This window comes from Vombatus ursinus, unplaced genomic scaffold, assembly GCF_900497805.2.
Source record: "Vombatus ursinus unplaced genomic scaffold, bare-nosed wombat genome assembly UNPS02014812.1, whole genome shotgun sequence".
In the NCBI taxonomy this organism is placed as follows: domain Eukaryota; kingdom Metazoa; phylum Chordata; class Mammalia; order Diprotodontia; family Vombatidae; genus Vombatus; species Vombatus ursinus.
The window spans coordinates 71,089,687-71,117,301 of record NW_020954590.1 but is presented as its reverse complement, the minus strand read 5'-3'; the positions used below and the strand labels follow the sequence as shown (position 1 = coordinate 71,117,301).

At 34.6% G+C, this 27,615-nt stretch overlaps 1 protein-coding gene across 1 annotated transcript in view; it reads right to left on the bottom strand.

The window, feature by feature from the left end:
- The window catches only part of LOC114053986 (gamma-1-syntrophin-like), a 489,285-nt gene that overhangs the window by 225,034 nt on the left and 236,636 nt on the right, over positions 1–27,615 (bottom strand). The window contains exon 11 of the mRNA XM_027877092.1: positions 21,574–21,612. Within this exon, the coding sequence (XP_027732893.1) occupies positions 21,574–21,612 (39 nt within the window). The remainder of the gene's footprint in view (positions 1–21,573; positions 21,613–27,615) is intronic.

Below are 27,615 nucleotides of genomic sequence, written 5' to 3'. Positions count from 1 at the left end.
TAGTTATTGTTATTATTATTATTATTATTATACCACATTTAGAGTATCATGTTCTATACTGTAATATACTGGGGATCAGAGGGAGACAACATTTTAAGTGATGCTAACATGATGAAGTACATTCAGAGGAAGGCAATCAGGATGATGAAGAGAATCAATACTATGCCATTGGTTGAAAGAATGGGGTAATGCTTAGGTTGAAGAAATGGAGATTCTGGGATTCAGTAGTTATCTTCAAATATCTGAAAGCCTGCCATGTGGAAATTTTGATGACAAAAAATGATGAAAAGGAATATCTGAGTAATGTCACAGGGATACACAGGGAAATCACTGGCCAACCTATATTTTAAAAAGCCAATACATAATATGAAAAAAAAGATAAATTAACTTGAATACAAAAACAGACTACTAACCCATGAGACTTAAGGGCAAAAGTTCATAATAAGCTAATCATGGCACTCTATGTAAAGGCCAACACAAGGGTTCTTATTATGTTTTAGCTAGATTGGGGGCAGGAAGAAGTTACAGGAAGAGAGAAACCTGTTTTCTGGCATCTCTGGACCTGGAGGTCCAGGACATGTAAGCAAGTAAGTGTCTGAGGCAAGATTTGAGCTAATATCTTTGTGACTCCAGTCCCTTGGCTTTTTAAACTATGTGACCTCACTGCCTCTAGGTTTGCTTGCTTTATAATAGTCCATTCCTTCAAGACTAATCTTTTTTTCAACAAGGTAATTAGATTAATTGATCTTAGAGATGATACAGACATTGCATATCTGGATACTAGCAATTTATTTGACAGATTGTCATGAGAACCCTATGGACAAAATGGAATAATAAAGTGTTACCTGAAGATCCTAGATTTAGAGCTACAAGGGACCACCTAAGAAGCTATAAGTCTAACCTCTCATTTTACAGATGAGAAAATGGAGGCTCAGAGAGTTTGAGTGACTTGCCCAGCATTTTACACATAGTAAGTGTATAAGGTAGGATTTGAACTCATGTCTTCCTGCCACAATGCCCATTCTTTAGCTACTGCACTGCCCTAGGTATGAGAATGAATGGTTTTACGAACAAGGGGTGTCTTGGTGGTCTTAACAAATGTCTTTTTCTTCTGTTGCTTATGAGGATGCAGCAAAGTACAACACAAAGTAATGGAAGACATTTCAGGTATAGAAAACAAAGTCGCAGGGGAGAGAGATATATGTTCTGATGTCAAACAACTACATTTTGGCAGTTGCTTCAAGTGATTGCAGGAGAGTACCATGAGACAAAGTTAGTGATTGAAAGTCAGCAGTGGGTAATGAATTGCTAGCAGGTCTTTGAGTCAGCCTAACCTGAAATTAAGAAGTCCTGTCTCTGACAACATACCAATTCTGTAAGTCGAGCAAGTCCCTTCGCTTATTTCCCTCAACAACTCTCTAAGGCTAGGAGTTACAGGAAGTTTATGATATGAGATAGTGAAAGGAGTTTTCACTCCAGGAAATTTTCCCACTAATGAAATCACAGATCTGGACAATTAGAGATTAGTAAAGTATGCATAGTGCAGTGGAAAATATATTGGTTCTGAAGTCCAGGGGCTGAGGTTCAAATTCTACTTGTGAGGACTATTGTCACTGTGATCTTGTGAAATCATTGAACCTTCCTTGCCCTTTGTGTCTTTTCATTTTCCCTGAATGGTCCCAACTCTGCTTGATTTCCACACCAGATGCATCATGCCTCTCATCACCTTAAATATCATTATCACGCAAATTATCTTTGAAATTCAGCACCTTTTCAGCTCCGTCAGCCTCCCCTCCCCTCTGATCCAAGGGCTGATGAGGAGTAATAAACTCCTCCCAAAGCCTTCCTTTTAAGGGCTCAGAACTTTTGAGGGAACTCATCATTTTTCCACAAACAAGTCTGCTTGGCTTCCACTGAAGCAGTGGCTGCAGCATTTTTCAATAGGCCAAACCATTCCAAAGCTTCATCATAAAGATGTTCACCTGACTATTATCTTGTCTACAAAATCCTGAATCCCTGAAGTCCTCATGATCTGAGCTCAATATTTTTAACTTGTGGCATAGATTCCCTTTAAAAGCCTTAATGATAGCATCCTTCTGGGAAGTCAAATCTTCCCCATTGTAAAGAATCTTGAACAATCCTTCACTTTCCTCTAGTTGTGACAAAAGTCTTCTCAATCCATTTTCATTGTCAAAATTCTCAGTCTCATGAAGCAATAAGTCTGTAAGTCATGTACAATTTTCAGGGCTGAATAATTTTAAATAATATGCATCCTTTTGGATTAATATCCTTTGCTTTTATCCTTTCACTTTAAAGTTCACCTACATCCCCACAATCTTCCTCGCAATCAAGATAACAAGTAAATATTTTTCAAACTTTTAAGATATATATATATATATACATATATATATGCTAGTTAATATTATAAATTGCTTCAAATCAATTGTGCTGTGAAAAGGCAGAGCTATGTAGTTAGAAGCCTTTCAACTCAACAGACTTAATTGAACCCTTTTTATGTGTTAGGGACAATTCACAAAAATGAAAGTCTCTGTCCTCATAAAGTTTCTACTTCACTCAATTGAGTGAAGTAGCCTCTCCTATTCTAGGAGACCTTATTCTTATCCCCCTATGTGCCAGAGCCTTTTTCTCCAAGATTATCTTGCATTTCATTTATAGATGTATTATAAATATCTGGAAAGTAAGAAAGAAGCTTTTCCCACATCCTTAGCATTATGCCTGGCACAGGCATTGACTGAGAACAGTATCAGCAACACTGATCTTCTCAATTCCATTCTCATACAGAAATGGCATATTGTAAGCTCCTTGAGGAAAGGCCTTTCCCATCTTTTTCAATCCAGTACCTAGCCAGAGCTCCAGTTACATAAGTGGTGCTTTAAAAATGCTTTGTTGAATTGAATTATATTATCAAAGTGAAATTATAGAAAGTCATTTGGTTATAGAATAATAATTTCTATTCTGTTTACAATCAGCAATTATTTTCAAGTTAGAAGGGTTTTCCTTCAAAAATAAATAAGGAAATCATACAGATACTCTAAGCTATCTTCAAACATTAGGCAATGCGGTGCAGGTCTAGTATAGTTGACTAAATGGCTGGCAAGGTACTCTGAGTGAGTTATCACAACATAAATTCACACCCTTCTGAGTCTCATTGCTTAATTTAACAGCAAGACCACTCTCCCCCTGTGTGTTTCAATAAACATTTAGCCATGGGAGATCCATTTCAGAATGTTCCTTTCTAAAATGAACTTGATCAAAATCCGGTCTGAGACAACAGATGGAGAAGTCCCAGATGCACTAAAGAATTGGAAAAGTCTCTGTTTTTAAAAGGTGGGCCAAGATACTCACTGGCACTGCTCTCCTACTGGTTTAAACAAGAATGCAGAAGTCAAATAATAACTGTGATTTAATGTTAATTGCTAGAAATACTTTAGAATCATGCCTTTATGATTTTATTTCTTAAATAAAAAGGTACTCCTAAAATTATTTCACGTAATACCTTGAGGTTCTAAGGGCACTTACACTTGCTCATTCATTTAACACACAGTCCAAGGAAACATTCTTTTGTTTTAACCTGCCTGAGAAGCATGCTACCCTTAACAAAATAGCCTAATTATTGGTAAATAACATCTTAGAGCAAGTCTGACCATATCACTTCTCAGTTCAAAAATCTTCAGTGGTTTCCTATTGCTTTTCAGATAAAATACAAATTTCTCAGTCTGACATTTAAAACCCTTCAAAATCTGTCTCCAGTCTATATTTGCAGAAAACTTTTCCTATTAATCACATTTACTAACTCCATATTCTAGCCAAATTGGTCGCCTAGCTCTTTCCCAAAACTGGGCATTACATGTCCCATCTTGGTATCTTCGCATAGATAGTCTGCAGTAATAACAGTAACTACAATAACAACAGCAATAAATGGCATTTATATAGTGTTTTAAGGTTTGCAAAGCTCTTTAAAATATTACCTCTTTTTATCCTCACAATAACACAGACGTAGGTGTTATGATTAACTCATTTTATAAATGATGAAACTGAGGCAGAGTTTAAGTGACTCACTTAGGGTCACATAGTAAGTGTCTGAGGCTGAATTTGAACTTAGGTCTTCCTAACTCCATGTCCAACTCTTTGTCCACTTTGTATTCATCTTTGTCTCTTAGAATTTGTATCTTTCTTCAAGGAGCAGCTCAGATGCTATCTCCTCTATGAAGCCATTTCTGATTGCTCAGTTGTTAATGCTCTCTTCCTCCTGTTTAAGCTTCTCTGTATATATGTATTTATTTCTTCCTGACCTCACCCCTTTCCTCTGGAATTGAAGATCCATCAGCTGTTATAACTCTAGTGACTAACATAGTGCCTTGCACAAAGTAAGCATTTTAGACTGTTTATTAAGTGAATTGAAATTATTCATGTTATACCCATAGACCTATACATTTTTTTTCCTTTTAATAAATTTATTTTTAAATGGCGTAATCTGCATAATGATTTTCAGAGTACTTAGACAAAAAAAAAACCTGGAAGAATTGTTCATCTACATTAAAGGTTTTGATATTACTTGAAACTTAAAGCATTTCTCATATTCAACAAGGTTTTACTGAATTTCCTGCCTATATGTTCAGCACTATGCTATACATTTAAAGGAGGTAAATATATCCTTGCCATCAACAAGCTTACAATCTAATTGGAGACATGAGATACAAAACACACAAAGCAGACATTTGATGATTGTTAAATGCCAAAATAAATAATACCAATACATGATCTAACAGTTTGCTAATCCTATGAAGCTTTAATGTTGACAAACATTTTAGGTGCAATCACAAATAACTCAAATGCTATAAGATTACACAAGGAAAACCAAATGAATTGATTTTTTTCCTATATCCATTTTACCTATGCTGTGTAGACAGTTATCAACAAATGTCACATATTAAAGACAACCTACCTACAGATAAACATATATACATATGTGTGTATATGCATATACATGTCAATATTCACATATATGTGTGTATGTACACATTATACAACACTTTCCAAATATAGGACCTATTCAAAATTGAGAGAGCTGGGAGAAGGAATATATAACTTCTTTGATAGTCATTGTTTTAGTTATGTAAAGTTTAAATTGCTTTGTTTTAGATCTTATCTGTATCCTCATCCTAATCCTTATCTATAACATTGGAGGGTATACCTTGGGAACTATAAGATCCCTTAATAGTTCTAGAATTCTATGAACTTCAAAGGCTTTAAATCAAAAATAGAATCATAGGAGCATACAACATATAATTACTTACATGAGTATGGGTCTATGTTAAGAAATATGAAGATAAAAATAAATAAATGGCATGACCCATGACCTTAATGATTTTTAAATCTCATTAGAAGGACATTACCTAGACATAGACTGACACCGTAAGGCAATATAGAAATGATAAAGAAATGGCATAGACTTGAGTAACATAAACATTCAGATAAAGAATATAAGGAAAAGCTATGTATTTGACTTCACTCATTTACTCAGAAAACCTCAGAGAGTGTGGAGAATAATAGTTAAAAAATAAAGTGAAAAAGAAATGTGCAAGCTACTGACTTTTTTTTAATATCCAAATGGACCTATAAGAACTGAAAGATCATCAAGAAATCTAAAGTTTCAGTTAAAGAAAGCTTCCAGAATTTGAAAGGGCAGCTATAAAAAGCAAACGCTGATTCAGAAATCTAGCACTTAAAGTATAACTTTAAAAAAAAGTAAGTTAAAACACAGAATTTTGGTTTAGGGGCAAAGTTTGGATTTTGGCCTTTCAAAGTCTTCACAGGAATGCTCACTGACATTCACAATTTTCATCTTCCCCTCTCAGAATCCTTGGCTTCCCTCAAGCCCTAGCTCAGGTGCCACTTCTTCCATCAACTTTTCCCTGATCCCTTATGGCTGTCCAATCCTATCAGTTAACATTGCTCCTTCCTTCTTCAAATTATCATATATTTATTTTTTCTGTGTGTATATTATATCTCCCCAACAAAATGGGGGCAGCAACAGTTTTGTTTCTTTCTTTGTAGCCTCATAACAGAGCACAGTGCTTTGCACAAACTGAACATTTAATATGTGACTTTTGAATGGCAGAGTCTATATGCAGAGTGATATTTTTGTGGTCTATAATATATTGAGTAAACACTTATAATTTCTATTATATTTGGGTAAAGCTAGCAGCTCCACTTGAATGAGTGCTCTGGTCAACTATGGATCTATGAGATAAGCCTGCTTCTTTCACACCCAGACACACTTGCCGCTCCATGCATCCTCTCATGAGAATGTAGATAACAGTGGATAAGGTAACATAGCCTCTGACTACAAATCAAGTCCTATAAATTCAATTATGCAATAATCACTGTTGAAAGATTTGAGGAAAATAGGCATATTAATATGTTGCTGGTGGAGCTGTAAATTAGTCCAACCCTTCTGAAGAACAATTTGGAAGTTGAAAAAAAAAGACCTTAAACTATTCATAACAATAAATCAATCAGCAAGTATTTATTAGTCCCAATTATGTGTGAAACATTGTGCTAGGCCCTGGGTATACAAAGTCAAAAGCTAAACACACATTCCAGTGGGGGAGATCACATACCCATACATTCATGCACAAAATATTTGCTAGGTAATCTTGGAGTGGGAGTGTCATTAGCCCCTGGGGTGGAGCAGGGTTGATAAGGAAGGTGGTGTTGGAGCTGAATCTTAAAAGAAACTGGGATTCTTTGTGGTGAGGGTTGTAGGGAGGTAAAGAGATTGTATTTCTGGCAGCCAAAGGAAAGGCATGGATATGAAAATCAGCATGTTATGGATGTCCAGTCTGGCTAGACCATAGGATATTTTGAGAGGATTCTTGCATAATAAAGCTGAAACAGGCAGGTTATAGTCAGATTATGAAGAGTTTTAAATGCAAAACAGAGGAATTTATGTTTGATCCTAGAGGAAATAGGGAGCCTCTGGGATTTTCTGTGTAGTGGGCAGACATGGTCAGTGGGTTAAAGACTAAATTAGTGAAAAGTAAAAGAATTGTCTTTCTGCAATGAGGGCACTGCTGAGAGTAGCTAGCATAAATCTGTAATTGACTCAATTGTGTGACTTCCAGTAGCTCTTTTCAGCAGAATATCAGTAGGACTAGAGAAGGCAGGTGGTAGAAATAATACAGGGCTAAGATTTGGCAAGGCATGAGCATCAATAAGACAAGAGATCAAGAGATTAGAGTGCAGAGGACAGTATACAGTTAAATTCTTAACTACCTGGAAGAGTTTAGGTAGGGAGAGGACAGGAGTAATGACTTGATTTTTGGTGTAGCAATGAGATCTGGATTTTCTTGACCAACATAATGTAGGAGTGAATGCTGAGTCATATAGGATACTACAAGATTGTTGTTAGAAAAAGTTCTTTGTAAATTTTGAAGTGCTATACAAATGGAAATTATCATTGTTATAACTATAACATTACAAATGTTAGGATATGGGGTGGTGTTTTACTTCTTCCACTCCAATAAAAATAATTGCTTGTGTTAGGTAATAAGACGTTTTGAAAAATAATTTATTTTCCTCCAGTTATGTGTTAAAATATTTTAAATTCATTTTTCTTAAAGCTTTGAGTTCCAAATTCTATTCCTCTCTCCTTTCCTCCCTTCCCCTAATCCTGAGACCGTAAGCAATCCAATATAGGTTATACTCGTGCAATTATATAAAATATTTCCTTATTTGTCATTTTGTATATGAAAATGGTAAGATTTCTTGATGGAATTAATCAATTGAAACTAGATATGTAACAAGGCCTAGACTTCTTGAATCAATCATACATTACAATTAGTTGCAATAGGAAATCTGTTCTGATTGGGTGAGGAACTTTATCCCACCATGAGGAGTTGTCCACCTTTAGGTAGAGATTCCAAGATTTTGGTAGTGAAAAGGAAAGAGGGCGTCAAGAGCTACAGAAGGAAAGTTGGAAACATAGGGGCAAACAATGAAAAGAAAGCAAATTTAAAACTAAGGTAGGGCAGACAAAGGACAGATTGAGTAAGCTACTGGCCAAAGGTATTTTTAAGCAGGGTCAGCCAGGGGGTGCAGTGGATAAAGCACCAGGCCTAGAGTCAGGAGGATTCATTTCCATGAGTTCAAATCCATCCTCAGACACTTACTAGCTGTGTTACCCTGGGCAAATCAGTTAACCTGGTTTGCCTCAGTTTCCTCATTGGTAAAATGAGCTGGAGAAGGAAATGGCAAACCACTCTAGTATCTTTGCCAAGAAAACCCCAGATGGAGTCACAAAGAGTTGAACACAACCTAACAACAAATTTCTAAGCAGAAGATGTGAGCAGATGATATCATTGTACCTACCTTTTTCAAAGATTGTTCTTTTTCTTAATTATCCCCCATGATTCCTATTTATAAAAAGGCACTGTAATATACTCTGTTGTTTCCCTTAACCTGAATTTTGCTTCAACTCCAAAGAGGCCAAGGGTTAGCTAGGGATAAATACAAATGTAAAATAAAGCAGAGAGCCAAATCTTTGCCAAAAGTTTAGGAAATTTCTGCCTAAGGATCTTAATGATTGTGGAGTACATTCTTAACATTTCATTTAATATAAACTCCCTATAGCAGCAGATAGAGGAACCATGTAGACCTGGGGGACCATTATATAACCTTAGGTTTAAAAAAATGTACTAATTACTGTAACAAATCACCATAATAATTACTCTAACTAACCTGGCCATGTGACCTTAGGCAAATCACTAAACCCTTTAGTACCCTAGCCAAGTCCCCCAAAATATATAAATTACAGAGCAGGTGCCGGTCTTCATTGTTAGAGGGAGATTCATTACTGGACATTTCTTATACTAGTGATATCATAGGTCTGAAAAGAAATTGGAGCATAATATAATAGTGGGAGAATATCTTCATGTACTTAATTAATGACTAAGTGAAAAGACTTCACTGGCAGGTGGTGATATATGCCAACAGTCAAAATACAGGCCCATAAAAAAATTCAGACTCCATGAAGATATCATGTGAGTTTCATTGGTTGGCAGTTCCTGATATCCTCTATGGTCCTTTTCTTATGGATGGGCATTCCATTAAAAATTTGCCAGACTTCTGGTATACTGCCCTTTCACAATGACAGGCTATACAATTTTTATCAGTGCCTCCAAAATCACATCTTTGAATTATTTCAAAGTTCTTCAGTTGCTGCCATCTATTTCAGGTGATTCATTTAAATGCAATTTTCGATTGAGTCTGTAATATTCTGTGCATTTATCACTATATTTGTTAGTATCAAAACATACTTTGGGAATGGAGTTTGATACCTAAGTTCTGATTTCAGAAATGGCAGAGTCTGCTTCTCAAATGACCCAGGCCTCACCTATTATCCTGACAGAAGAGTCCCTCATCCGCTCCTTCAGATAAAAGATTCATAATGTCATTACCTTACCAATGTTCTGTTCAAGATGTTGAGGCAAGATTCTGATCTAATGCCTAGATGTAGTAACAAAATGCTGTGTACCTAGAATTTTCCTTCCTTTTGCCATTAACACGTGCCTTCCCCCAGTTCCCAACTTTTCACTTCTCTCAGCCCTGTTGTATACACCTGCTGCTTTTGGAACGACCTACTACCCCACTGCTGCCAAGTCTTGCTAGAGATTATCATAGAACTCTCTTGCCATCATCCTATTTCTTTCATCTCTTTTTCACTGCCAAAATTTCTAAATGAGTGATGTACTCCTGCTGTTTCCAGTGTCTTATCACCCACTCATTCCTTAGTCCTTTACAATCAGCTTCCATCCCTATCATTCTATAAAAATTACACTATTGAAAGTCACCAATGATTTCTTAATTGCTAAATCTATTTTTTTAAATCCATCACTATCACTCTTGACCTCTCCAAAGCATTTAACATTACTGACTATCTCCTCTGTTTTGAAATTCTCATTTGTCTGAGCTTCCTTGATAAGACATAGTGGGTTCCCCCCCCCTTCTTTCTCTAATATCTCTGCTTTAAAACTTTCTGTCTCCTCGTCCTTCTCCTATTCACTAAGTGTGGAGACTTTCTAAGGATCTGCTCTTCCTTCACCCCCTGTTCTCTCTCTCAGAGACTATTTCCACTTTTATAACTTAGCTGTTAGTTCTGTGGCTAACTCCTAAATCCTTATTTCCATATCTGGCATCTCTCCTACTTTCTAAGGCATGATTTCAAACTGCCTAATGGACAATTTCATCTTAAGTTCAATAGTTTAAAATTAAACACATTAACTTTCACTAGTTATCTTTATGAACTAGTTCCCTATGCCCTGTTTCTGTCATCATTCTATCACTCACCCTGACTTTACATTTCAAGATAACTGAATCTTAGAATTTAAAATGATACATAATAAAATCATCATTCTCTCTTTTGACTTCCATTTTCAATCATTTAAGTTTTCTTCATTCTTAATCCATCTTTTCTCTTCTTGTCACTACTATCCTAGTTCAGAAAATAATTGTTTGATTCTTAGACTTTTTAATAGCCTCCCCCCCAAAAAAACAAAAACAAAAACAACAGGCTTGGTTTTCTTGAAAAGGAAAACCTTTGAGGTTTGGCTGACTCAGAGAACTAAAGATTCAGACTGTTAACATAACTTCCTCGTTGACTTGGTAAAAAATAGTCACAATAAGGTTCAATTCCTTTCTCTTATTCTTGGCTAAGGGATTATGATGAGAAACTCAGACAAGGTAGCTTCCTTTACCAGAATCAACTCCTGTGATTCTTCTTATAAGCCTTCTCTTGCTATGACTAAGTATATCTCATTTTTGTTAACTGTTCAATGACTTGTGACTGAATCATTATGTTCCAAATCCAAAACTAAACTACCAGAGTACTGATGTGTATCACAATAGCCCAAGATAACCTCTTAATGTGTTTTCTTCCCTCCAATCTATTGTTCCTTTAAATCCATTTTATACATTCTGGCCAGATTGTCATTCCCCCAAAAAAATCCCTCTGCTAGTAACATTTCCATAAAGGCTTTGTAGACTATGAATTCTAGCACATAGGTATTTCTTAGTTTCCTAAATTTCCAGGGGTTTTGACCTCAGGGGAACTACCTTCTGGTAGAGTAGACACACTTGGTGAAATGCAGGGAAATCATGATGAGAGCTAGAAAAGGAGGACTAGGAGTCATGCTGGTTCATCCATGCTTCTCCTGCTGAGCAAAAAAGGAATGAGGAGTATTGAGTGCTGTCCCTAGAACAGAAATCAAGGACAGCAAGTAGAACTGAGACCTTGTGGTGTATCAATGCATATATGAAGGTAGAACGGCATGTGATCAAATGAGTAAGAGCTGACAGAAGCAAAGAGCACTATGGAAACCAGGAATTGAGGTGGTTGATAAGACAGACCACCAGAGTCCAGTTTACAATACCTCTTTATAATCTTATCAAGAATACTTCCCAGAAAACCTCACAGCTCCCCTTCTATTTCCATTTCACCTCTTACTAGAAGGAGGAGAGGGAGAAGAGAAGGGATTCAACCCTGTCTCCTTGGTTTTTAGAATCATAGACCGCAATTGGAAGACTGTTCCTTTAAATTCTTATGTATATTCCTATTGTTTAAAGATGTTATTGAAGAATATGACCATGTATGATAATTTTAGTTCAAGACAATAAAAGTGGTTTTGAAGAGGAAGTTCAAGCAAAAAGGAAAATTGAATTTCATCAGCTAAGAATGAGTTTGGGGAGAAACATTAAAGAAAGAGTTTTTAAATTTTTACTAATCTCTGAGCCATTTTGGAACTCAGACCTCTTTTAAAACTGGAGACCTAATTAGGAAATAGTCAGTAGCCAAAAGAGGTGCATGGTAACCACTTTGCCTTACAGTATACACTTGTCTACACTAAACATATGCTTCCAATATTCATAGAAGTCCTGCCCCACTGCCTAATTATTATAATTACTAAAGGTTATAAAAGTGAGTGAAAAATTTGTTAGATTCCAGACTGTGACTATTTCACCAGATGCCAGACTAAGCACGGAGAGGCTAGCACCTGGTGATGATTATTTAAAAATACAAAATAAACCAAAACTCTTTAAAGGACTCCATATCTACCGGACGTTATTAACTTTTTTAAAAAATTGTCTTTCAATTTTTTTTTGCATAATGCTTTAATTTTATCATGGTTCCATTTTCTCAAATTAAATAGATGTGTGTTTTTGTGTGTTCATTAACAATGTCAAAATTAAGTTGAGATAAATTTCAAAAAGCTTCAACCATACATATTGTATATTCCAGATTCTCTTAATTACTCAGAAACAAATTTAATATATATTCTTTCTTTGTGAGTGAACATTGATCTTTGAGAAGAATAATATGGGTTAGCAAATATAAAACACCATACTTTTTTAGAGAATTGTGAAACCATGTACACATATTTGCAAGTTTGAGAAAATATCCTGTGAAAATTAGAAGACAATTTATCTTCTTAACACTTAACCCACTAAAGCAACCTGAGTTGAAATTATCAAGTGATTAAGAATCTGAGAAGTTTAAAGAAGGATGTGATGAATAAGTGCTGTAAATGATGTCCTTTGAATAAGGAAGCTAGTCATGATTGGCATTTCATTATGTCAGTCAAATCAACAAGCATTTATTCCACACCTATTATGGGCAAGGCACTATGCTAAGTGCCATATATTTAAGATATACAGTTATACTTATAGAAACACATATATATTTTTATGTCTATATGTAACATCCTAGTGTTTTATAGAAAAAAGAAAACAGTTTATTTTTATTGCTAAATGATAATTTAGTTCTCTCAGGACCTGACATTTTCTGTAGCTAATATAGCAGCTGCACAACAGTGATGTGTTCCAAGAAAAGAAAACACACATCTGCTGAGCTGTGCTTCCTGTTCCACCTTGGCTAAACAAATTTAGGTGTCCTTATCTGTCACCTTGTCATCTGCTTGTCTAACTTTATGAAAACTTGTGTAGTAAATTATGTGCTCTTGACTTCCCACCTTCAAACAAGAGGTTTATTCTCAATTATAATTTACTCACTACTGGAATATTAAAGTCCTGTGGAACAATGGATTAAGAATTCTGCTATTCCATGTATCTGTTATTACCAGAAAATTAAAGGCATATGATAATATGACATTATTAGACAAGTTCTGAACTACATAAAGCCATAGTTCATATTCTAATGGTAACCTTCATCCATATTTCTACTAGTACCCAGAGTTTTCTATTCACATCCCAAGCTTTCTGTATCTTCAATTCTTTTATTCATTCCCTATTCATTATAGACCTCTTATGTGTATTTAATAACCTGCTTCTTCTGACTTCATTATTTGTCACCAAAATCTTTGACTCATTCTTGCCCTTCACCTCTCATACTCTTTACCTTAGCTGTCTGTCATTTTACTGCCACATTTTTTTCTGTCATTTGATTGTATTTTCCCCTTTTACAAACACCCTAAAAAATATGATCATACCTCTCCCACAGTAATTTAACCTTCCTTGGCCTATGTAAAATGAGACAGTTGGATCAGATGATCTAAAGTTCCCTCTACATCTAAAGCCTTTGATTTTTTTTTTTTTTTTTGGAGAGGCAATCTGGGTTAAGTGACTTGCTCAGGGTCACACAGCTAGTAAGTGTCAAGTGTCTGAGACGGGATTTGAACTCAGGTCCTCCTGACCCCAATGCTGAAGCTCTACCCACTGCACCACCTAGCTGCCCCTAAAGTCTTTGATTTTATGATTATTGCAAGAGCCTCTTTAAAAGTCATATGGCTTCCACTTTCTTCATATGCCAACTTTCATTCACAGCACTATGGGATGATAGTGTCACAATTATATTACACAATAACCCTATGGGTAGTTAATTCAAGCATTACCCCCAGCTTACCAATAAAGAAACTGAGTTTTTGAGAGGGTAATTGATTTGTGCAGGATGGCACAATTAGAACATTTTAAAATACAGAGCTTTCCTGACTCCAGGTCCATGTCCTTTCCATGACACTGTGATGACCACATAACTTTGGTCTGGCACATTATTAACCACTTCAAAACTCTTTAAAAGCATCAGCTGCTACTGAATCATTTCTTTCCAGGCATTCAGGGCCTTTGCTAAGAAGGTAACAAACTCTCTTCACAGGCCAATCCCCTACTATTCCCCATTATATAATCTATGCGTAGATTAATTAGATTACTTACCATTCCCCTTATGTGAACTCTATTTTATAGGTACCATGCCTTTCCTTACACGGCTTCTTATACTTTGCCCTGCCCGTGCCTATTCTCTGTTGAATTCCTACCTATCCACAACATATCACAAATGCTGCCTTTTCCAGGAAGCCTGCTTTGATCTGCAGCCTTTTACTTGACATGGGCCCTGTGTACCATTGTACTTTCCAGAGCACTGGTCTTTGCCATCTTTTCTTTCTATTGTATCCTCAGCATTGGACATCTAGCGCTGGGAGCATAATGATTGCAACCCTAGAAATCTTACTCTGTGGCCTGCACTGTCCAGACTGGTGAGTGAGTTATATAGTCCACTATGTCAAACTGGATCCAGTCCATCTCACATTGTAACCTGGACATCTTCTTAACATCTGTATGTGAGTGAACTCAAAGTATCCATTCACTATCCCTACACAAACACCCTTCCCTGCCCCTACTCCCAGATATGTTTTGCCTTTGCCATTAGAAAGTTAACTCCTTGAGTGCAGTAAATGTCTCACTTTTGTATTTGTAGCAAACAGTAAGTGTTACAATGTTTTTTATTCATTCATTCAACCCATATCAGAAAAAAAGAATTCTTTTTGGAACAAACCCTCAGTGCTATGATGTAACTTTTATTTGAGGACCTTTTATAAGGAAGAACCCACTACCCCCTGAGGCAATGTATTCCACTTTTGGAACTGTAATTGTTAGGATGTTTCCTCTTGCTTTGGATCTAAATTTTTCTTTTTTAAAGCTCTACTTAGTATTACCTTCTGGAATTTAGCAGAGCAAGCCTAACTATTTTTCCACATTAATTCTCCAATAAATTAAAGACAACTACCATGTCTTCTCTGAAGTCTTCTGTTGACCAGGCTAAAGACCCCTAATTCCTTCTGGTGATCTTCATGTGCTATGAATTTAAGGTCTTTCCTCATCCTGCATGCCTTCATTCAAGGATGAGTTTAACTGTGTTTGAACAAATTAATCTCCAGAAGACTTTTTGAAATAACAAATGAAGATCATATACTGAGATGTTGAGTGGCTATGCTTGGTTGGCATAGTTTTTGGAGACTCAAGGTCACCTTCATACATTATGAGATGTTAAAGAAAAAAAAAAGCAACCCAAATTATAAAATGTGAAAAAAGATAATTTATTGTCCAATTCTTATTCATTCTATTTAATTATATACATATGTTCCACAGGGTCTCATAGTTAAATAGTTGGTTGCTTTTGTATTTTACTTATTTTCTTCCCAGTATAGATTTATACAACTTTACCCATCACAAAGTGCCCAAAGCTTGAATGCATACATATATACATATATATATATATACACACACACATACACACACATATAATATATATATACATATATACATACATATATGTGTATATGTATGTATGTATGTATGTATGCATATATATATGTGTTTATGAATTTAAAGAAGTTTGGATAACAGTTCTGGACAGCAGGCCTATTTTAAAAAATAATACTTAATGATTTTACTTTCAAAAGACTTTAATACACATTATTTACATGTTATACCTTGCATAAGGGAGATGTTATATATATAAATGTTTACTCCTTTCTTCAAGTATTAACTGGCTACAGAGATTTTCTAGAATCTTTTAGCTTTATTATAGAAATTGTTTTACACTGGCAAGACTTCTTTAAGAACTGACAAAAACAATATTTTTTTTTTACTTTTATAAATGCCTAATTTTTTTTTTCAGAATAAATAGGTTTTAAAAACAGATCAGGGTGGGCTCCTAGAATTCCTCACAGTGTTTATTTAATATATACACACATATATATGTACATATTTAATATATACACATACACATATGTATGTATACACACATACATATGTATATATGTATATACATATGGGGTGTGTATATATATGTGTGTGTGTATGTATGCATGTGTATGAATACAGATATGTATATAATGTATGTGTGTGAGTATTACAATGCTATTACCTTCTTCCCCAATATTCCTCCCTGTTTTCACACCTTCAAGACTATTCAAAGTCTTATTATGGGACTTTGAAACCTTCCAATCCCTTCTAATCACTTTAATTGGTTTGATGTCTCAGGCCATATTATTTCTAAGAACTTTTCAAAATCTTCTGACTTTGAAATCTAGGGCACCTTCAATTATACCATGCTGAATTAAATGTTAGTTGCTGTTGGCAAAATGCTACAACCATTTTATATCCACCTTTCTCCTAACTTTCTCTTGTTTTTTGAGTCAGTAAGAAATTCAGAAAGGGACATAAAGAAGCATGGCAGTTTTGTTACTATCATGTTAAAAAAAAGCTTTGGAAACTCTAAAGAGGTTTGTAATTATATATACAATCCTCTTCCTCTTTCTTTGTTGAAATATTCATGTTTTTCAAGTTTATCATATATTATGTATACATAATAATTTTATATTTTTAAAGAGAGATTGATAATCCATAGAGGGATAACAAAGAAAAAAATAATTGAGTGTATATATATATATATATGAGGCTATATCTGTGTTATATTATATATATAATATATATTTAGATATCTTCATGACTCTCTATATATTATCTATTTATCTATAAGCATATTGATTTGTCCTGAACAGATAATATGTGGAAAGGAAATGGCTTAGAACTGACTAGGAGGGAGATTGTACTAGACAATATTTATCAAATTATGCATTGCTTTCAATAGCCCCATTCTGTTTCTTTCTACTCCTTAGAAGTCCTGTTTCCTATAGAAAATACGAACTCCTTAGTCTGGAAGTTTGAGTTTTTTAAACTTTCCAGTATTATTTTACATTACTCCCCTCCATGCTATATTCCAGTTAAATATGATTTAAATATATTCCCCAATCTCATTCAATCATTTTTTATCTCCATTCATTGATACAGGAATTTCCTTGCCTAGAATACAACCCTTCATTATCTCTCCCCACTGGACTTTCTTGAAGGCCTAGTTATGTGTTACCTCCTCCAGAAACTATTTTCCAACCCATCTTATTGAAAGTAGTCTTTATTTTTTTCAAACTTTCTTAAAACACTTTCTCTGGACCTCTCCTTTTTAACATATTACATTGTACTTTGTATCAAATTTATATATTTATGACATATGCCCACCCACCTAACGTTTGGTGGGGCAGCTAAATGGCATAGTGGATAAAGTGCTGAGCCCAAAGTCATGAAGACTTATCTTCTTGAGTTAAAATCTGGCCTCAGACACTTACTAGCTATGAGATCCTGGGCAAGTCACTTAACCCTGTTTGCTTCAATTCATCACCTGTAAAACAATGTGGAGAAGGAGATGGCAAACTACTCCAGTATCATTGCCAAGAAAAACACCAAGTGGGTTCACAAAGAGTCAGACATGATTGAAAACAATTGCACAACAATAAGGTGAAGCTCAGAGTTGGATGGGACTGAAAAGACAACAACAATGTACTGCAAGTTCTTTCAGAGCAAAGACCATTTTGTCTTTCATTGCTAGATCCACATGTTGCCTAATACATAGTTGGATCTTAATCTTTGTGGAATTGGATATAATCCAGTTTTCTCTTGAGAGTATCATTCATTCCCAAGTATTTATATCACACACAATGACATAATATTGCAATTGTTTGATATTGATATTCATATAAATTTCATCATTTGATGATAACTCAGAAAATGACAAATAAGAGGACTGCTTTGGAATTGAAGAGGAGGGAAGATATTTGAAAAGTAGATGGCCCTCAGCAGTCACTAAGCAAACAAAGTGTAATTCATTTGTTTGCAGGTTCAAAAAAAAATTCATTTGCAGGAATCTATTTCAACCCTTTTTAAATTTACCATGTTTCCTGGAACCCATTTTTCTAATGGGTGAGAATTCCTCCACTCATTCTTTCTTGGATCCTTGTACCTATATTCAATCATCTGTCACTGTATGTGCTATTTTTCAAACTTGGAAAGCATACTACTTTGTTTTTTCCTTAGTATTTCACTCCTTGTCCTGCTACCTTCTCTAGGTTCTACCCTTCAGATGGAGTGGTTCATATTCTCAGTGTTCTATCCCACAAATTAGAGGCAATAGTAAATGAGACAGTGCTAGGCCTTCCATAGCAAAATAATCATGAAATTGTGGAGATTCATTCTTTCCTCACCATTCTATCTCCACCCTCATTTTTCTTTTTAGGCAATAGTTAAAAATGGATATATCTAAAAGTTATCTGTCAGTTTGGATTTCCATCAAATAATCACTTTTGCATTATATGTCTACATTCTAAGACATAATATTTAAATAACTAAATTTCATGTTCATTCCCTAGTTAAATATTATATTAATATGTTTCCAGGACTCAATATAGTGAAAACCCCAAAGATTTAAAAGAAATAAATAAAATATTTTAGTCAGAAAATATTACCTTGAGAAATTGTAAAAAAAAAGTTCATTATATTAAATATATATATATAATGAATTAATTTTATGGGTATATTTTAAATTTGTTGCATCAAAATATTTTGATAGTCCACCTTATCATTCTAGTGTTTTGATTAAAAATGTATAGCCTATACATATATAGAGAAACAAAAACAATAACAGTAACAATTATAACCATCTTTAATAGTAAATAACTTAAGTGGTCAAATTTGTAATTCAATAAGTCTATGTTGAATTTATTTAAAAGACACGTGGAAAAAGGTAGTGGTGATTACATATGATCCAGAATTACATATATAGTTAATATATAAAGGTAATGACATTTAGCCATTAATCCTGTGGCGGACACTTTTCATACATTTGGTGAATCGATCTTTACTTTTGTAGAAATCATTCCAAGCTTCAAAAATTCTAAATTCTAATCAGTGTAGAAGAAACATCTGCTATGGAAACAACTGAACATTTCTATGGCCCAAGGCAGGTATCCAGTCAAATACTTATTCTGAGCCCTAAATCCCACAGTGGAGAATGTATGTGTGTTTTTCCACTTCCTCCTCTGAAATGTCACTTTTTTTGCATAGCCTATTAAGTAAAAGCTAATCAAAACAAAATAAAACCGAACTCAAATGTTGTCCTGGGTACTTATAGGCTTGTTATATTCCTACAATTCATAGTTTTGCTTCTTTTTTTTCTTCTTCAATTACAAGTTTGTTTTTTAAGCAAGTCTATTGTTTGCCAATCTACAGTACCTTAAAAAAAAATCTTACAGTGTAGACTGACATTCCTGAAAATCTCTTGATTATTATTTTAGACTATTGTAATGGAAACTAAGGAAAATACAATTAATTTTAGTCTCTCAAACTTTCAACACATCCAGCAAAAAACTATGATTTTTAACCTCGTAGGACTCTAAGGTACTAGAATCAAATACCAACTTAAACAAAAGGTCAGAAGCAAAAGCTCAAGGGTACTAATGTATTTGCTTGCTGAGAAACGGAAGGTTATTTTTTATCATTCTTATAGTAAGTAAAACTTAGATTATGTTTACTTAATAAGTCATAGTTATTAAAATAAATATAAACTTTTTTAAAATACTGAGAGATTCTAATTGTTTAATATGTAAACCTTTGTTCTTAATCATCAGTTAGTTGTATATCTGTACTAATTGACACTGTCAAAAACTTAAGAATTCAGTTGCCATCTTGTGATAATCATTTCATTATGAAATGAAGTTGTATCAGAGATATGTAGGATGTTTGTAGTAAAATGCATCATATTTACTACCATAACCAATGGCCTTGGGCACTAGGCTCTGGACTCATACAGGCAAAAACAATTCATTTATTTAAAAAATAAAATACATTATTTAAGTTTACTGAGCACAAAATAATGAAAAAAAGAAAGTTTCCCTAATCTTCAAGGAGCTTACTCACTGACAAATACTCTAAGTTTTAAAAGAGAAAGTTTTAACATCAGTGAATTGGACCAGATTGCAAGATTCTAGAACATATTTTTCAAAGGAATATTTATATGTACTCAGAAAGGGTGAACGCTATAATCTAATTGGGTTCATCATCACATTACAGCACTAATCTCATTTGTATTTTATATGTGTCATCTAGACTGATCAATTAGAGCTTCAGAAATAAATGGATTGATGTGTATGAGACTAGAATTGGAGGCAGCTAGGTGGCTTAGCAGAGAGAGCTGGGCTTGGAGTGAGGAAGACCTGAGTTCAAATCTGACTTCAGACATTTATTAGCTTTGTGACCCTGGGCAAGTCATTTAACTTCTATTTGCCTTGATTCACTGGAGAAGGAAATAGCAAACTGCTCCACTATCTTTTCCAAGAAGACCCCATAGACCATTTATGCATGATATGGTCCACAGGTTCACAAAGAGTCAAGCACAACTAAACAACAAGAACGAGATGAGAATTAGGTGACTTGGATTTGCTTGGATAACCATAACCAAATAATATTAATTAATAAATTGCTGTCAAACTGAAGTCTCCGGTTAAATGCAACAAAGTTATTTTAAAAAATTATTTGGATGGATGACAAGGATTGATGACTGGGTATGTTTAGCTTTGGGAACATAAAGAGTTAGGAGAGCAAAACAACTCTGTATCTGAAGAACTGTTATAACTGAAGAAAAACTTGGAACAATAGTTGATATTTGTAGAGGAATGGATTTAGGCTGACTCCAGTATATACCCTAAAACATGTAATTTTAAGCTTTACTAGCTTAAAACAAGGAAGGAGCCTAACAATAACAGTTACTTATGAGCAAAATAGACTACTTAAAAAGGAAGCAGGATGATCTCTCTCATGAGAGTTCTTCATATCAGGTCTAGAATTTGATTTGTTTGAAATGAGGAGAAGGAATTTTACTCAGGAGTGTATGGAGCTATATGCTCTGATTTCCTATTTAGCTCCAGGTTTCTATGAAATCATGATCATAGATCTTGAATTTTCCTTCAAGACATTAACTTCAGCAAAATTTAAAATGGAGGAGAACATGCTCAAAGAAAGATTATCTGAATTACTAATTCAAAGTTTTTATATTTGAGGTTCCCTATTTGAATGTAAAGAAAGGTAAGCCTAATTGCACATAAATCTAGATCAAATCCAATTTTATGATATCTAAACATAAGCACAACTTTACATTTGGAAAAATTTAATCCCTAATACTTGGTGCAAATATACAAATATTTAATATAATGGATAAGTAAGTCTAACAGAAAAAAAAAGAATATCATGCAAGCCAAGAGATGGAAAGTCAATCACCTTATTTTGACTATAAATTACATACATTACAATTATATTACATTATATACATATTGAGTAAATGCCCTTGATTTTCCAAGTATTTTTTCATCTTACCTGCTGGTTTACGGGGAAGTTCCTGTTGATTTTTTTAATCTGTAAAAAAAAAAGAGAGAGAAAAAAATCAAATCCTAGAAAGACAAAGGAAAGATGGCACATGGACCCCAATAATGTTTCTAGAAATGATATACACAAAGGGAACAAATATTGTCAATGCTTATGATGCAAATACTTCTCTGACAATTCAGAGAACATCCTGTAAAGAATGTCTACCAAATGCTTTTTTGTAAGAGTAGTTACCTTCAACATTAAATACTCTCTCACTTCAAAAGTTCACATGGAAATAATACAACAGGATTTATTTATGCTTCCCTGAGAGTTATTGGGCTAGCTACTTTATTTTCTGATTCTTAGCTTTCTTTTCTGTAAAATGATGGGTTGGACCAGGAGATCTCCATTGTCCTTTCTACCATCATTTTTCTATGGTCCTTTGGTTTGGGAACCAGAACCATTTATAAAAGCCATGTCAACAGAGCACCGGCCCTGGATTCAGGAGGACCTGAGTTTAAATCCGGTCTCAGACACATAGCACTTATTAGCTGTGTGACACTGGGCAAGTCACTTAACCCCATTGCCTAGCCAAAAAGACAAAAAGTCATGTCAACAGATAAAACTATTTATAAATACTTCACTGTATAGAATATCAAAAGCAACATTATAGCTAACATTTAAATTTTTAAGTATAAAAGAAAGTAAAACCACCTGGTGTTTTCATTTATTTTTTCTAAGATACCCACCATTCTGTTATATTTGACTCTTAAGATTGCTGAGGAAATAAGCAATCTAAACACTGGAGGATAATATGTCCATCTATATACTGTCAGTCAGACCCCCAAATAGAACATAGCATTTACACTAAGCCAATTTAATATATGACTTTTTATTACAACATAAGCTGAATCTTCTGAGAAAACATTTCCTATATTACATGACACCTAACTAAACATTTCCACCAAAATGGCAATACTTGGGTATTAATTTAAAGTAAATCCCATAACACTGCTAAAGCTTAATATAAAATATCTTGTACTAACTCTGATTTTTTTTTCCATCTCCTCTACTGAATCTTCAGCATGATGTGGAGGTAAGTCTAAATTCTTCAAGGATGTGTCAGATTAGTGCCAGCTCTCATTAAGTCCCTAAATTGGAAAATTTTTTGAATGTAGACATAGCAATGGAGTATTGTTTCTAGGATTAGCCTGCTTAATTTCAGAGTGACCAATCACAAGAAAGTTGGCCATCAGATGATTTTTTTTTTCCAACAGTAAGGCAAGAACAAATGTATTGACTATGGAATTGAGGCAGTACCTACATCAATGAATTGTTTTTGTTGTTGTTAAGTAGCAAGGAATTCTTTTTTTTCTAATTCCCTTGTGGTTTCTATAAAAATTGCACATGATACAATTTCTATAGTACAAGACATTTTCCCATCTGAAAAATGAACTGGAGAAGGAAACAGCAAATCACTCCAGTATCTTTACCAAGAAAACATCAAATATGATCACAAGAGTCAGACATGACTGAAAATGACTGAACTGCATGTTAAAACTCAGAGAAATTAAATGACTTCCTCATGTCACAAGAACTGCAAAATTTTCATGGACAACATTGCTAGTATATTCTTCTAGAACTTAGATACCAATAATTTAAACAATGTTTAAGAACTAGGGCAATAGTAAACATAAAGAAGTGAGTAAAGGTGTTGTGGAAATAGATAATCAGCAAAGTATTACAAGAAAAATTAAGCATAGGAATGAAGTACTAACTTAAGATCAGGATGATATAAATAAATCTAAAAAGCAATGTGAAATAAAAAATTAAGGAAAACAGAGACCTAAAATTTATAAACTTATATAAAAATAGAAGAAACAATTCAATAAATGAAAGTAAATGACAGAATGGATGAGGGGAAAAACATAATGTATTATATGTAAGACAGAATTATAAAAAAAGACACGTAATACATGAATCAATATGAGATACTAGAACAAAATTTACTACAAATTAGGTGAATCTACATAAAAGCAGAACTTGCATCATATTATACCAAAAAAAACCTCACAATCTCAGTGAAGATAAATAATGAAACTATTATGCTTAAAGAAATAGACAACCAGTTTGAGTGTGAAATGTACATTCATTATATGGCATAGTAATCAAGGATAAATTAAGGATATTAATTAAGGATAAATGAAATTATTTTTAAAGATATAGATTGTTATTTTAAATGTTCCTTTCTCAGAGTTAGAAATGTAAAGCAAAATGATAAATCACTGGTGCTGAATAAAGTGAGCAGAACTAGGAGAATGTTGTACACAGTAACACCCATGCTGTGCAATGACTAACATTGATAGACTTAGCCCTTATCAGCAATGCAAAGATTTAAGATATCTATAAAGGTCTCATGATGGAAAATGCTATCCACATCTAAAGAAAGAACTATGGAGTTTGAATGCAGATCTAAGTATACTATTTGCATTTTTTTCTTCTGTTTTGTTTTCTCTTTCTTGTGGTTCCTCCTATTGGTTCTAATTCTTCCTTACAACATCACTAATGTGAAAATATGTTTAATAGAAATGCATATGTATAGCCTATATCAGATTGTGCACTGTCTTGGGGAGGGAGGAGGACTGGAGGGACAGAAAAATTTAAAACTCAAAAGCTTATGTCCCTTCTCAGAAATGTTTGCTTCTGATAAACCCCTCCCCCAATCTTCCCTCCCATTTATCATCCCCCCTCTTTCACACCCTTCCCCCCTATTTTCCTGTAGGGTAAGATAGATTTTCATACCCAATTGAGTGTGGATGGTATTCCCTCCTTAAGTCAAATCCAATGAGAATAAGATTCACTCATTCCCTCTCACCTTCCCCCACTTCCCCTCCACTGTAAAAGCTTTTTCTTGTCTGTTTTATGTGAGATAATTTACCCCATTCTGCCTCTCTCTTTCTCCTTCTCACAGTATAATCCTCTCTTACCCCTTAATTTTACTTTTTAGACATCACCCTTTCATCTTCAATTTACCCTGTGCCCCCTATCTATCTATCTATCTATCTATCTATCTATCTATCTATCTATCTATCTATCTCTCTATATTTTTCCCATCCAACTACCCTAATACTGAGAAAGGTCTCATAGCTACAAATATCATCTTTCTATGTAGGAATGTAATAAGTTCAACTTTAATAAGTCCCTCATGATTTCTCTTTCCTGTTTACCTCTTCATGTTTTTCTTGAGTCTTGTATTTGAAAGTCAAATTTTGTATTCAGTTCTGGTCTTTCTATCAAAAATGCTTGAAAGTCCTCTATTCCATTGAATGTCCATTTTTCCCCCTAAAAGATCATACACAGTTTTGCTGGGTGGGTGATTCTTGCTTAGAATCCTAGTTCCTTTGACCTCCAGAATATCATATTCCAAGCCCTTTGATCCCTTAATGTAGAAGGTACTAAATTTTGTGTTATCCTGATTGTATTTCCACAATACTTGAATTGTTTCTTTCTGGCTGCTTGCAATATTTTCTCCCTAACCTGGGAACTCTGGAATTTGGCTAGTACTTTTCCTTTTAGGGTCTCTTTCATGAGGTGATTGGTGGATTCTTTCCATTTCTATTTTAACCTCTGATTCTAGAATACCAGGGCATTTTTCCTTGATAATTTCATGAAAGATGATGTTTAGGCTCTTTTTCTGATCATGGCTTTCAAATAGTCCAATAATTTTTAAATTATCTCTCCTGGACTTATTTTCCATGTCAGTTGTTTTTCCAATGAGCTATTTTACATTGTCTTCTATTTTTTCATTCTTTTGGTTTTGTTTTACAATGTCTTGATTTCTCATAAAGTCATTAGCTTCCATTTGCTCCATTCTAATTTTTAAGGAATTTCTTTCTTCAGTGAGCTTTTGAAACTCCCTTTCCATTTGACCAATTCTGCATTTTAAGGCATTATTCTCCTCATTGGCTTTTTGGACCTCTTTTGCCATTTGGGTAAGGCTATTTGTTAAGGTGTTATTTTCTTCAGCATTTTTTGGGTCTCCTTTAGCAAGCTGTTAACTCATTTTTCATGATTTTCTTGCATTACTCTCATTTCTTTTCCCAATTTTCCCTCTCCTCCTTTTACTTGCTTTTCAAAATCCTTTTTGACCTCTTCCATGGCCTGAGACTGATTTACATTTTTCTTGGAGGCTTTGGATGTAGGAGCTTTGACTTTGTTGTCTTCTCTTTGAATGTTTTAATCTTCTTTATCACCAAAGTAAGATTCTATAGTCTGAGTTTTATTCTGCTATTTGCTCATGTTTCCAGCCAATTACTTGAGTTTTTAATTCTTTGTTAAGGTAGAGCTCTACTTCCAGTGTGGAGGGTACACTGTCCCAAGCTTTAGGAGTTTTGTGCAAGTATTTTCTGAGATACTTCTAGGGACCTATAAACTTTCACTTCTTCCAAGGTGATAGGATCAAAGGCAAGGTGTTTAGTCCTTTCCAGGCCTGGGTTCTGGTCTATGAGTGACCACAAACACTCTTTTCTGTGTTGGAACTGTGAGAAGGATTCCCTTTCCACTGCATCCTCAAGCTCCACCATGCCAGCTCTCCTCCTTGCCCCAGGACCACCAACCAGAACTGTGACCCAGATCCAAGCATGGGCAAAGCAAGAAAATCCTGCCTCAGCACTAGAAATTTCCCTCTGATCAGCCACTTGATCCCTGCTCTGTCTGTGGGCAGAGAGCTCCAGAAATAGCTTCAGTTGCTATGGCTGATGCCCAGGGGCTGTGCTAGTCCTGGGGCCAGACCCAGGTCCAACAGACCTTTTCTACTGACCTTTTAAGTTGTCTTTGGCATTTGTGGGTTGAGAAGTCTGTAAACTGTCACAGTTCCCCTTGATTCAGTCCCCTGAGGCCTGTTCCAGGTTTGCTGAGGGCCCATCTTTGCCTGTGAGGCCCACACTGAACTGCACTCCTCTCCCAGCCCCATATGAAAGACCTTTCCCATGAACCATCCAGGTTGTCTGGGGCTGTAAATTCATTTTACTCTTTCTTTTGTGGGTTCTGCTGCTCTAGAATTTATTTAGAGTCATTTTTAAAGGTATTTGGAGGGGTTTGGGGGAGAGCTTAAAGAAGTTACTGTTTTCACTTCTCCATCTTGGCTCTGCCCCCCAATGTTTGATTTTCTTAGGTAACTTTTGCACCTTCTCTAAAGCATGAATGTCAAAATGAAGAACACATATGTCTGTCTAAATGTGTAAAGGGAGATTTTTCAAATGTTATTCTTGTGCCTTTTTAAGACATAAGCTTCTATAGAGGACACTGTGCCATATAATCTAAAGAATGTTTATGTTATTATAGATAACTGAAATATTGAAATAGAAACAATGAAAATCCTCAAAAGTATAAATTTAAAATGAAACCAACAAAATAAAAATAATATTGCTTACTTTACAAAAATAGCAATTGCAAATCAAGTACTGAAAACACTGATATTTTCATATTATTCTCTGAATAGATATCTCTAACGTCCATGAAAGCTTCATTAAATGAGAAAAAAAATAACATCAATGTTTTATTTAAGATTTTGAAGCACTTTTAATACATTCTCATTTCAGTCCTACAACAACCCTGTGAGATAAGCACTTAAGGGTTATTATCTTCATTTTACTAATAAGGAAGTCAAGGTTGAGGTTAAGTGACTTGACTTAAGTTCACACAGCTAATCAATTTCTAGGGTGGCATTCTAACCTAAGTGTTCTAAGTTCCGAATCCATTACTTTATCTACAATACCAATTGCATCTCATTAAAAAGAAAAAATGTTTTACATTCATATTGAAGGTATATTAATAAGATGACCAAGCGTTATGTTATGACAAAATGAAAAATTAGTGTCACCTTGAACAACATGAATACAATGCCAAAATACAATGGCTTGGAGAGATGAGATGAAGAAGAACACAGTCATTGTAGTTTACATTGCAATGCATACTGGGTGTAGAGCACTACATTACTGAAGCTATCAATCATGGTTTTTTGTCATTGTTATTGTTATTTTTGTTGTTGTT